Here is a 14,046-nt window from a genome sequence, read left to right as displayed (position 1 = left end):
TCCTGTACTAGTCGGCAAAAAGTGGGGCGGCATGGTGGCCCAGATGTGGAGCGTTGGCCTCACAGTTCTGAGGTCTAGGGTTCAATCCCGGCCCCGACTGTGTAGAGTTTGCATACTGGGTGGGATTTCTCCGGGCACTCCAGTTTCCTCCCACGTCCCCAAAACTTGCAACATTAATTGGACACTCTAAATTGCCTCAAGGTGTGATTGTGAGTGCGACTGTTGTCTGTCTCCATGTGCCCTGCGATTAAATGGCAACCAGTTCAGGGTGTACCCTCCCCCCTGCCCATTGATGGATGGATGGATAGGCAAAAAGTGATTAAAAAATAGTAAGACACCATTGCTCAACTAGTGCACCCTATCGAAAGAATTTCCTTACTAGTGAGGAATTTAGACCTTCAATTAGATATCAAAGATATTAGTTAAATGTTCAAATAGCTTTCTTAAGGTTGAGTTCCCATGTTCCTTGTTATTTGTTTCTTCAAAGTCTGGTCATTTGATCTGTTTTTCCACATTTGTTCAACATTATGTCCATTTGTTTTGTTTTGTTTGGATTTCATAGCTGCTTAACCCACACCCGTCAACATCATGGTGACTGTGTATATTTTATTTCGATGGTCTATTTTTGTTTTCTTTTAAATCAGTCAATGTTATTGAGTCATCGATAAAACACATAAAAGCCGGATTAAATTTTTTGTTGTCGGTCACTCTCAAACGTGTTACAATCGGAGGTTGTAAGACCATTTACAACCACTAGATGGCAGTGTTGTCCATGTATTTGAGGACACTATTGACTACGATTCCTGAGTAACCTGCATAAAAATCGATACCAGTGGAAGATCGGCATTGTTTTCTTTGCAGGGAGCACATTGAGGTGGTGCTTAGCACATCTGCGTCAGAATTTCAAGGTTCAGCGTTCAGATCTGGGTGGGAGGGTTTTCTCAGTGTCGTATGGCTTCCTCCCATATTCTATAAACGTGTTAGGTTGGCTGCAGATTCTAAACTGCGTGTGTATGTGTGTGTGTCTTTTCATGGGCTCAGTTGAGGATCAGTTCTCCAAATTCACCCACAGTTATAATGAAAACCACCCTATTAAAAAAAAAATTGCATTCCAGAGTCGTTTTTCCATTTTTTTTACTCATTTAAAATATCTTAGTCACAATAAAATTCAGTGAATAAAAAAAAAGAAGTTTGGATGAATAAGCTTTGCCCGAATTCTGTCCAAATTATAATTCCAAAGAAAAAAATAAAACCCCAAACATATAAAGGTTATGAACATTCATGCAGAGTTAGCAATTTGATGACATATATACATTATGAAAAATTAAAAGAATTTAGCGATTCCAATTCTATTATCCATACTCTCTATTCAAGCTGAGGCCTTACCGATTCTCACTGTGTGAGGGACAGAAATTCTACAAAAGATATACGATATCATTGATATCATTATCATTATATATGTTGAGACAAAATATTCCTGTAAAGTTTTGTGCAAAATGGACAAAAATGTATGTCATCAGATTGATTTATATCCAGATAGAGTATTTTTCCTAAAAATAAATGAAATTAATGTCAATTTCTGATCTTTTTTTTAGTTATTCGTAAAACATTTTATACAGAAAAGGGCGGCACGGTGGAGAAGCTGGTAAAGCATTGGCCTCACAGTTTTGAGGTCCTGGATTCGATCCCAGACCCGCCTGTGTGGAGTATTCATGTTCTCCTCGTGCCTGCGTGGATTTTCTCCAGGCGGTCCGGTTTCCTCCCACACCCCAAAAACCTGCAACATTAATTGGACACTCTAAATTGCCCCTAGGTGTGATTGTGAGTGCAACTGTTGTCTCTCTTCACGTGCCCTGAGATTGGCTGGCAACCAGTTCAGGGTGTACCCTGCTTCCTGCCCGTTGACAGCTGGGACAGGCTCCAGCACTCCCCGCGACCCTCGTGAGGATAAGTGGCTAAAAAAATAGATGGATGGATTTTATACAGAACAGTGATTAAATTAACAGAGGGTAAAGAAAAATACAATTAAACAGATATCCTGTGGTAAAATGCCACTCAAAATACAGTACAAACTCAAGGTGTTTTCAAAGAATGTACCGCGCATTGTTGTCGTGTACATTATAATGTAGTGTGGAGTACAACGCTCTTTACATCCATGCTCCTCTAGCTAGCAGCACTGTTAAAAACGATGAAGAGAGTGATGAACTGTATCAGCAACACTGCAGTTGCATTAACCTTCATTGATTTTCATACATTGTTAGCATAGCATCTGAGGCATGGGCATTTAAAAAAAATCACTCTTGTCACACAAAAACTAAAAAATTCTTAATCTTGGAACGCTAGGAGTCAAATGGAAATGCAGGCGAGAGCCCGGGTTGTTAACCTACCATCCAGCACCACCGGCTTGAGGACTGAGATTTGACAAGCCTGCATTATCGCAGCATCGGCTGTCATCGATTACACATGCACTTGGCGTATTACATTAATGGAGCAACAGAGCCAATCGAATACCCCACACACATCAAAATAACAATATACCTGACCCAAGAGTTGTATTATAGGATTGATGTTTTTACATCACACTAGAATACTGATGCCATGTTGGAAGAGCTCAAAACCAAAATACACTTCTTGCATTTTGCTGTCATAATTCATTTGCAACGTAAGAGGAATGCATAAGTATAGTATAAGTATTTGCAGTATTAATTCAGTTCTGTTCTTCAGGTTACAATTGACACTAATGTGTTAATAATAAGTATTTGGGTGTGACGTCTGATATATAATTCATTGCACTCTTCGAGGCACAACATTCACATACCAAAGAACCCTAATTTGGTACCACTTTCCTCTTAAATATTAACCATGAATGAAAATGGCTCTTTCTTGGTGGTCTACAGTACTACAGTCAGGACCTGGGGAAGAAATATGCATTTTCATTTAATCTCTGCACTCTCTCTGGCTGCATATAACGTCACATAATAATGGCGCTCGAGCAATTAGCAACAACAAAGCCACACTTCACAGCACATGGCACAGTGGGGAAATCAGCAGTGTGTATCTGGCCTACTGATTTAAATTCAATAAAATCTTGATGCATTTCAGCACATCTGAACTCCATTTAGCAGGAGAGGGATTCAATGGAATTAAGAACTCAATTAATCCAGCATCACCTGGGTACAATTTGGACACACGCATTGATTAATTACAGAGATCCCCACATGTGGGTGCTCCACATTTCAAAGACGGTGGCTATTAAAGATTCACAAATCAGCAGATTTCATTGTATCCCTCGGCAAGGTGCTGAGAATTGGATCCGGCAGCAGCGTCGTCCGTGGGAGGGAAAAATGCCAATGAGCATTAATTACAAAACAGTAAGGACAATAGAGGGCCATTGGATTTAAATGTTGCTCATTTGCTATGCCGATGAGATCACAGATGAAGCAAGGATCAAGACAGCGCAGATCTAAACAACAAGCGCAAGATTTAGTTTATTTTCACAGATGAAAGAATGTCTTTATCCTGCGTATAGATGATGGTCCACCATCCATCCATTTGCAATGTTGCTTATTGTCATTTGGGTCCAACAGTGAGCTGGAGACTTTTTTAGGTGACATTTGGGCACGAGGTACCTCCGGCGTCGGATACAATGTGGACTGGTCATTAAGGGCTAACATTTATTTACAAAGATGCTGGATCTGGTTGACAAACATCTATTCACACATAGATTCACACCTATGGGTGATTAAGATTCTTAAATCAACCGAAAATGCATACTTAAACAAAACCTTTAGAAAAAGTCACAGAGATTTTCTAATGAAGAGTCAAACCCAGATCTCATGACTATTGTACGCAAGTGTTAACCACAACTTATCTTTGCAATACAAATAGGAATTGAACAGTTTTAAAAGAATGACCCTGCCTAATGTGAAATCATGTTTAAATGCTCAAGCCCTACCAGAAAGCACCCAAAAAACTCCAGAATACACAAATCTTAATGTTGTAGTATTATTATTTTGGGGCATATGCAAACCACTGGTATAATTTTCTTAAAGCACAACCATAAATGATGGGAAAAGTTTATTCAAGTGCATTTATTTCATGGTTGAATTTCTATTTGTATTAAATCTAATAAATAAATAAAGGTTGTACACATCTTTAGTGATGTAACCGGGGTCATGGGATGACTTGGGTCATGACGTTAGACACCCTGAAAAAGGGGGCAGGAGGCGGTGGTCAGGCCCCGACTCGTGTCTAGCTTGTGAACAACTCCACAGATCCCCCTTTCTCAACCACAGCCGATGTTTGTCCTTTTCAACAGCTTCCATGATGTTCTTTATTTACTTCTTATATTTTTCGAGAAGTCCCAGGACCTTATCAAGAGACTGTGCGTCATGGGGATACCTAAGTCAGGGTTCACCACGCAAGGATAAGAAAGGCTGATGCTGACCCCAGTGAAGTAGCACATGCTACAGATCCTCAGCAATCTGAAAAGGATGCCAGTGCTGAAGATACTAATATTCACAAAGCCAATGAGGTTGACAGTGAGAAGTGTCATCATTGCGATAATTCACAGCCACTGGATTTAGGAGTAAAGTATAAAACAGGACAAACAATCAATTATCGGGACAAAGACACTGGTGTTTTCCATACAGCTAGAGTGATGGGGAGAGCTGGAAAGGCTACCAAACAATACAATCAACCTTATAGCATAGGGGGTACCACAAACTCAGCTAATCTGAGCCAGGTGGAAAATCTTTGTGTTGAGGCTCAGGATGGTGATGAAGTATGTTCTGAAATGCACGTTTATGATGTTTAACAGAGTTCACAAAGGTACTTATGTCAGTTACATGCCAGTGACAGTGGACTGAACTTCATGGACATCAAGTCAAAAGCTCCTCCACCTGAATTAATATGTAATAGAAAAATATGGACGCTAAATAAATGTGTCTATAGATGCTTCCCTCTGCTGGTACAATAAAGTCAAATCCACATTGCTGGAAACGGACCACAATGACACAAGTACATTCTGCTGTTTTCCACTGGTTGGATGGACAGACCTGCGCATTTGGATCCTCGCTTGACATGTGGATGACATCATACATGTTTGACACAACAATTATCCCGCCCCCCAACCCCCCTGAAAAAAACTGCTTTCCAGGTGGGATGTGAGGTACATGATTGCTTTCGTTATGTGGGTATGAACTTTGGCACTGTGAAAGGAGGAGTGGAGATGCAACACAATGGATACATGCAGACTCTTCAAGCTATTGTCATGGAGCCATCAAGAGCTTTGGAGCATCATTCCCCTCTCACAGAATGTGAGACTGACAAGCTGAGGTCAAAACTAGGTCAGCTGTTATGGGTGGCCAGACAAAGTCGAGCAGATATCCTGTTCAATGCTTGTGTTCATGCATCCACCTAAAACAAGTCGCTGGGCAAACTTTGCATAGGACTAACGAAACTGAAGTCAGTTCGTGTCACCTTAAAATAACAGAATAGGGGATGATGATTCCTTGAAGCTCGTTGGCATCAGCGATGCCTCAATGGGAAACCTACAAGGTGGACATCTCATTGTGCTGATGGATGACGAGGGGAAATTTTCACCTGATGAAATTGATAATGCTATATTTCTGTCTTTCCTCTACTGTGAAATCACCACAGGAAAAGTCACAGGAGATACATTACCAGTGATATGTGTCACAGACAACTACTCCCTAGCGAATGCCATAAAGTCATCCAAATCTGTAAGACATGGCCAAGACTAGAAACCAGCCCCATAAAAGAACTAATCCAAAGAAAAAGTATCCAACATGTTCTCTGGTCGGCTGTCAGATTGTCTATCAAAAAAAAAAAAAAAAAAAAAAAAACTTTCTCCCCTACTACTTCTGAAAATGATGAAGGATGCAAAGTGGACTCTTAAACAATGACTGCTAAAGAAGCAAAAACAAATGACCGTTAAAAATGTTGGTGGATACATGATTTAAAAAAAATAAAAGACTATTTTGTTCTGAACGCTATGTTGCAAAAGACATGCATACCAAATGTTAAGGTGTTTTTTTTTTTTTTAACACACTGGAGATTGTTACATTAATCTTGCTGGCAGGGTAATTCTGGTATTTACGGCAATCGTTAACCATTTACGAGGGGAACGTAAATGATGACGTCACGATTGCGTGCGGGCTTGTGTGGGCGGTCGTGAAGTTATGTGAAGCTGTTGGGAGCGATAAATAAAATGGACAAAACAAGCTGAACATGGATTGTCATTGGAAACTAACAGATGTCCCTCACGAGACTTGTGCAGCACTACCTTCCCGATATCACTCTGCGCTCTCAATCATGAAAGGGTTGCCTCTGACATGCGCAGAAAACAGTTGAATGTGGTGTACCTTCAACAGTTCTCCATTAAAAGATAATGTTGTGCACATATTGTAGTAGGCATGCAACAAAATACATGCTGTTCAGTTTCACTGCATGGGAGTTTGGTTTTCTGGGGTTTCTGTTTTCCAGTTACTTTCCAGTGTCATGAAAACAGTGCAGGAAAAACAACAATTATACAGTAAAGCTCTATGTAAACATTTTCTTTAGTCTTTGTCATTTTTCATTACATCATTGCCCCCTAACGTAAAAAAATGGATTGATGATGACATGATAGGTGTGTGTTCGCCTCATTTTCATTATGGGTATAGTTTACACATGATTATCACTTAAGGTTCCCAAAATACTGAATATTAAGAGTGAAAGATGCCTTTACTTAAAAATATGGAGTATATGATAGTAAATTAATGGATGGAGTATGTGAGGCTGTTTTAAACGATAGACTGGCTTAAATCGAGTAGGATGTGGTGAAAATCATAAAATGAAATGGAATGTGGAAAGGATTTCGGATTCTAACTTATATAATTAATGTTATATTTATTATGTTAGTTACAATAACATAGGGTATGCTTGGTAAAAAAAACAAAAAAAAAAAGTAAAGAAAATACTTGTTCTTTACGAAAGTCAGCAAAAAACCCCAGGAAGTGAATTTGTAGATTTGATATAAATATATTATACATGATGAATGATAATTGATGAAACAGACAAAGACTGAGAACAACGTATTATTGAACCACGCAGATTAAAGGGTTTTTCCACCATTTCATTTGTTGAGGCTTGGCTGAACCAGGTCCGAGAGGCACGCTTTCACCTTTGCACAAGTCCTTCCTCCTGCCCTGTCTAAGAACTAAAGCGCCTTTATTTGCATCAGCTGTTATCGAGTTCAATTTCGACCGGCAGTCAGCTAAGTAGTTACGGCTACACCCCAAAATGCATCTTCCCATCATGTGGTCTGTTGGCACACCTTCTATCGAATGCCTCGTTGTTGGCCACGAGTGCGTGTAAGTAACACAGAGAAAGACAAAAGAGCAATAAGTTTTTTTCTGGTAGTGGGGCTGCTTTTTTTTTTTTTTTTTACTTTTCTGATTGACAGTTGAGAGTATTTTTTTCAGTGTATGCAGCAAATACACCCCACTCAATTTTTGTATTGGATTTTTACTGAAATCTTTAAAATAATAATGCAAACCATGAAAATATCTTGAAATGATATGTATTTTGTAGAAGTATGACCTACAAAAATGTTCAACATGAATATTCATACGAATACCGACACATGTTGCTTGATCATCTCGGTACAACGACCAAAGATAAGTGAGCGAACGGGCTAGCTGTGTTTGCTCAACGAACCGTACTGTTGCCCGGCATCGTGGCGACCATCTCCAGAGTGCCGGCGGTGCCGGCAGATGCTGTCGTTCTGACACAAATAACATACCTAATAATAGAAAACATTTCAGATTCAAATGCACAGTAAATTTAACAATATTGTTTCAGTGACGTAAATACTGAATAGCATGCTGCCAGCCGAGCAGATGACGAAGGAATATTTCGGATCTGTTATTGTTATTTGCCAAGTGTGCATGCAAAGCTTCTTAGATTGTGCAGTGAGGTGCATGTGTGGGCGTGTTGGCGTTTGTATGCATTGTGCTCGTTCCAGTGATGGCGGACAAAATAATCTCCACCTTTTAGTTCAAGTTTAGATGAACAGAACCAGTCTGAACTCAACTTTGTGAACACAAAAGTTGACAGTTAGAAGGGGGATCCTGGGATGACTGCTTAGGTGTATTGAATCAACAGTTGTCCTCTTCAAACAATTGGAGTTGGTCTTTCCCGCCTGACATTTGAGGCGAACAGATTTCTCATTATTATCTTCTTTTCCTTTCAGCTTCTCCGTTAGGGGTCGCCACAGCGTGTCATCTTTTTCCATCTAAGCCTATCTCGTCCATCTTCCTCTCTAACACCCACTGTCCTCATGTCCTCCTTTACAACATCGTTCATCCTTGACATTGGTCTTCCTCTCGCTCTTTTGCCTGGCAACTCCATCATCAGCACCCTTCTACCAATATACTCGCTCTCTCACCTCTGAACATGTCCGAACTATCTAAGTCTGCTCTCTCTAAACTTGTCTTCAAAACATCCAACTTTGGCTGTCCCTCTAACGAGCTAATTTCTAATCCTATCCAACCTGTTCACACCAAGTGAGAACCTCAGCATCTTCATTTCTGCTACGTCCAGTTCTGCTTCCTGTTGTTTCTTCAGTTTCACCATATCTAATTCGTACATCATCTCCGGCCTCACCACTTTTATTGACTTTGCCCTTCATCCTAGCAGAGACTCTTCTGTCACATATAACACCAGACACCTTCCGCCAACTGTTCCAACCCGCTAGGACCCGTTTCTTCACTTCCTTCCACACTCTCCATTGCTCTGGATTGTTGACCCTAAATATTTGAAGTCATCCACCCGTGCTATCTCTTCTCCCTTGAGCTTCACTCTTCCTCTTCGGGCTACTCACATTCATGGACATATTTTCTGTTTTACTTTGGCAAATCTTCATTCCTCTCCTATCCAGTGCCTACTTCCATCTTTCTAATTGTTCCTCCGCCTGGTCCCTGCTTTCACTGCAGATCACAATATCATCTGCTAACATCATAGTCGAAAGGGATTCCAGTCTAACCTCATCTGTCAACCTATACATTACTACTGCAAACAGGAAGGGGCTCAGCGCAGATCCCTGCTGCAGTCCTACCTCCATCTTAAATTTGTCTGACACACCTACGGCACATCTCACCATTGTTCTGCTGCTCTCATACATGTCCCGTAATATTGTAACATATTTACTTGCCACACCAGAGTTGCGCATGCAGTACCACAGTTCCTCTCTTGGTACTCTGTCATCGGCTTTCTCTAGGTCTTCAAAGACACAATGTAGCTCCTTCTGACCTTCTCTGTACTTTTTCACGAGCATCCTCAAAGCAAATAATGCATCTGTGGTACTCTTTGTAGGCATGAAACCATACTGTTGCTCGCAGGTACTTATTTCTGTCCTGAGTCTAGTCTCCACTACTCTTTCCCATAGCTTCATTGTGTGGCTCACCATCATTATTCCTCTATAGTTTCCACAGCTCTGAACATCGCCTTTGTTCTTAAAAAATGGGGACTAGCGCACTTTTCCTCCATTCTTAAGGCATCTTTTGTCCCGTGATTATTCTATTAAATAAGTTGGGCAAAAACCCCTTAGCCACCTCTCCAAATTGCTTCCATACCTCCACTGGTATGTCATCAGGACCAACTCTCTTTCCATTTTTCGTTTTGTTCAGTGCCTTTCTAACTTCCCCGTTACTAATCATTTCCACATGATTTCTCATTATTATGCGAGATGTAAACAAGCTTTGCTCTGGTTGGATTGCTCATCTATCATTTAAATTGGTTCATAACACGGAATCTGCTCGCATCTCCAAGCGTGGGGTGGCCTCAAGCATTCATAGTAATGTCTCGTCCATTACATATCTGTCTTGTCTTCATATTGGACGCAAAATAAAGTTTGACCTCAGATATATTTGATTGTGGTGTTATTGATACAGATTAAGTCTGCATTCATTTCATTCCCAGTGTATTGATAACCTCCTCCCACCACATTCCTCTTCAGTGAGTTATCGGCGCAGTTGAGTCTGGTGAAGGTGTACTGTGAGCGGCCACGGCCAGTGTGAAAAGTTCTTCTCCAGATCCCACCCCTGCTTCCCTGTACACCTAGTGCCACGTCCCCTCTCCTTAGCAACCCGGTTTCTTTCTATCAAGCATCAAGCAATCTTTTTATGGCTTAATGAATGTGGTAATGTAAGAAACACTGTAGTATAGTCACGATCGTACAGTGTGTGCAGCATCAAGTAGTTCAATCTGTGGTGGTACATCAGCAACTGTCATTTTTTGCGATGATTCAGCCCAATCAGGTCTAAGCCCATTGCGCAGTGTGTCCACGATAAAAGGCCATTCCAAAATGGCAGGAAATGGAATATTTGTCGTATACGCCGATGCTCAGTGGGCATCATGTGTGGTGGCGTATGATGTGTGTTCATTGTCCAAAACATACATCTGTACCTCTGGCCATTCCATAAGTCCAGCGCTCACATGGGCTGCTTCATGAACCTAACAAATAACTCAACCACACAAACCTGGATTCAACCCTAAAGAGAACACCTCACTAAAGTCATAAATACTGTTGGTTATGACTAAAAACTTGAGGGTTTCAGAAAGTTTTGGCAGAAATTCTTTGGTGATGCAAACAGATTGTTGCAGCAGCTTGTCTGGCAGGTGGGTGGCAGGTCTCAAATAATCTTGGAGCTGAAGATGCCGGTTGCAGATGTTCCGGAGTGGTGTCGTTCCATGTGTTGTGCAATTGCCAAATTCTTTGAAATGCCTTTCGAAAGGAGAAATGGGCAACAGCTTTGGTGGACAGGATGCATATTCCACGTTGCCTCAAAATTTGTGACATCTGTAGCACGGCCGGTTTTAGAGTGGCCTTTTATTGTGGGCAGCCTAAGTCAAAGTGAAATAATTAGGATGTCTTATCACTATCTTGATATGCCACACTTTTGAGGTGTACGTACATATAAGTATTATCTCAGCAAAGACGGAGTCATTCATCACAAATTTAGACACAAAGTGATAAATCCTTTGAGTTAGGCTCTTGTAAATGGGAGTAAAAGTATTGTCTTTTAGTATTATTTGGATATTGAATCAAAGTACAGAAAGCAATGGAAAAGTTGCCTGTCGTGCTGGCGTCTGTTGTCAATCAGGCCATAGCAGATAGTGGATAAGGTCAAATTTACCTACTTGCCCGTGTTCGTGCGCACGCGCCCACACACTCGCGCAAGGAAAAAAATGGATCCATTCCTGTCAGTGTGAGGTAAGGGAGGTGGGGAGGAGCGAGAGGGCTTTATAAAGGTGCAACCTCCTTCTGGATCAACTTCCATGTAAAGCACCTTTTTGCTTGTAATTTGGGCTTGCGGTTTTTCCCCACAGCGCCTTCAAGTGAGCATGGATTCGCTGAGGTTTGCAACGCTGCTGTTGGTGGTGATGGCACAGTCTCTCTGTGCACTCGGAGGTCCGCTAACCAGCCGGGAGGAGGGCAGGGAGGTGTGGACCCTGGACAACTGGCAGGTAACACTTTGTAATAAACATTTTATGTCCATTTCTTATTTCATGTTTTCTTTTGATGCATTGACCACCTTTGCATTTCATCCCCCCTGCCCTCCCTCACCCCAAAAATTGTATCAAATATATTATATATGTCAATTAAAATATTTGGAATACAATAAACCATAATAGCTGAGCATTGTACTTCAACTGTACTTTGTCTACTAGTTGCCCATATTTTGAAATTTTCCTTTTTTTTTTGCACTAACATTCCAGAACTGTGCATTTCTGAAGGATCACCTCAGTCACATTCATTTTCATTATGACAAAATATCATATTTAACATAACATAGTGATGAAATACATTAATAACTGTCAGCGTTATAATTTAAACAACTGTTGTTGTTTGGGTTTGAATTAATAATGCCTCTATTCATGATTCAGAGTGCCAAAGGGATCATACTAAGTCACTACTTGTATTGGTATGTTAATTAATGAATAAAAATGGCAAACATCCCAATATACAGCATCATTGGAAGTCAAAAGACTCACATACTTCATAGCTAATTAAGACAGATTTAAAGTAAAAAAAAAAAATATCCCAAACCTTGTCAAAAAGATGCTTGTTGGAAATTTGATAACTGCAAATACACATTACCATACAATTTTGTAAGAGGACATACATATCTTTGGAATCATAATGAAATTATATCCTGAAGTAATGCAACACGTTTTTTTTCCCAATGCAGTAATTTGCTTTTGAGGAATTCAAGTTTTTTTTTTTTTTAAATCATTTTCCAATTTACAGTGACACACATTCAGCACCAGACAACTCCACTGCCATTTCCAAATATTAAGATCACTTCCTAGTTTACAAATTCAAATGTCAGTAGCTCTGTAGCGCACTGTACGTCTTTGTGTGTGTGTGTGTCCAGAACAACCCTCTAGCAAGCGGGATAACCATCCATCTGGCAGACCTCATCAAACGCTCTAAAGCACAGCAGTTCCACGGCCTGATGGGAAGGAGCTTGGGTAAATAAAACGTGCAAATAGACAATAGAATACGGTAATAGTAATAATAACTGCACTTCCATGGGATTCATTGTGCTTTACAGTATTGTTGTTGTACCGCTGCCATATTTTACAACATGCTGTTTTTAACTGCATGCCTCCTATATTCCAGGGGTATCACAGCCAATGACTATGGACAGGAAAAGTAATATTATATATATACTGTATTTATCAGAATATTACTACTGAGCCTTTTCTTTATTTTAATTCAGAACATTTTTCTCTTAACCAGGAAATAAAGGGGAGATGTTTGTAGGACTCATGGGGAGAAGGAGTTTAGACGAAGGTATAAATATTTGAATTCTTACTTAATCATTCACAGCAAACCGTGTGTACATTTCTGTTACTGTTGATTTATTTGTTGTTACCTATGAAGGTGAAAATGTAATACTTCGAGAAATTTGAGTCTATTTCTGTTGTGTGCTCACAGATATGCAAGAGGAGTGGAAATCCTACTTGTACTAAAGATGCAAAGGAGAATGCTTTCATAAACATCACCAAAGTTTTTTTTTTAATTCTGTGATGCATCATTTGAATTTTCAACATCTCAGCGAGTCTAGTCTATGTTGTCAATCAAGAGGACACCGCGTTAACAAGATGTACATTGTGCCGTGAAGTGCACTGCATTGCTATCGTTACCAAGTATACTGTACGTTTGAATTGTTTTCCATTCCAGCTTTATTAAAAGTAGTTTGTATAAAACGTCTTTATTCCACGTTGCTTTCAAAGTGATGTTCACTCGAGACCTGAGAAAATGATTTCCACAGCATCCAAGTCTTCACTGCACTCCATCCTTTCCACACAGCTCTATTCCAAAATGCCTTAACATTTGCCCTTTAGATTCTACGCACAACAGCCCATAATAATGAGATTTTTAAAAAAAAATGTAATTTAAAAGTTACTAAAAAAAAGACTACTGAGAAAATGCATACCGTAGATATCACATCGTTTGTTACAAAGCTCAGGCACATTCTGTTAGCATTGGTTGTCATTCATATCATTCTACAGCTTAATTGGAGTCCACCTGTGGAAAAATGATTTGGATTTGGAAAGACACACACCTGTCTAGATACCCCCCCCCGACACACACACACCACACACACACACACACACACACACACACACACACACACACACACACACGACATACAGTAGCGTAACCCAAGCATGAAGTCAAAGGAATTGCCTTTAGACTTGAGACAGGATTGTTCTAAAGCGCAGATGAATGTAACACGTTCCCAAACAAGCATTCCAAACATCTCCTTACTTAGCAGGACACCAATGAAAGAGATCCATCATGAATGACAACATGCTCCAGAGTATTTTCAAGATAACTCTGAAAATCCTTGAATGGGCCAGCCAAGAAGGCCGAGACTTAAAAGTGACAGAACATCTCTGGATAGTTCGGAAATTTGGCTGTGTACCCGTGCAACCTGATGGAGGTTGAGAGCTACTCCGAAGAGGATT

The 14,046-nt window shown here is 40.3% G+C and overlaps 1 protein-coding gene across 1 annotated transcript; it reads left to right on the top strand.

Moving 5' to 3' along the window:
* Positions 1-11,380: 11,380 nt before the first annotated feature.
* On the top strand, positions 11,381-13,078 carry tac4 (tachykinin precursor 4). The gene is made up of 5 exons (XM_061847449.1): positions 11,381-11,532; positions 12,444-12,540; positions 12,692-12,724; positions 12,812-12,865; positions 13,010-13,078. Exons 1-5 carry the CDS (start codon positions 11,410-11,412, stop codon positions 13,042-13,044), a joined length of 342 nt encoding a protein of 113 aa, XP_061703433.1. The 5' UTR covers positions 11,381-11,409; the 3' UTR covers positions 13,045-13,078.
* The last annotated feature ends 968 nt before the right edge of the window (positions 13,079-14,046 follow it).

This window comes from Syngnathoides biaculeatus, chromosome 16, assembly GCF_019802595.1.
Source record: "Syngnathoides biaculeatus isolate LvHL_M chromosome 16, ASM1980259v1, whole genome shotgun sequence".
In the NCBI taxonomy this organism is placed as follows: Eukaryota; Metazoa; Chordata; class Actinopteri; order Syngnathiformes; family Syngnathidae; genus Syngnathoides; species Syngnathoides biaculeatus.
Note: the sequence above shows the minus strand (reverse complement) of the source record. Positions and strands in the feature narration are given on the sequence as shown.

Bases quoted from the DNA above. Each gene is read 5' to 3' on its own strand.
- tac4 (XM_061847449.1), top strand. From the start codon at position 11,410: ATGGATTCGCTGAGGTTTGCAACGCTGCTGTTGGTGGTGATGGCACAG. The intron at 11,533-12,443 runs GTAACACTTTGT...GTGTGTGTCCAG, and splicing joins GGACCCTGGACAACTGGCAG to AACAACCCTCTAGCAAGCGG. The intron at 12,725-12,811 runs GTAATATTATAT...TCTCTTAACCAG, and splicing joins AATGACTATGGACAGGAAAA to GAAATAAAGGGGAGATGTTT.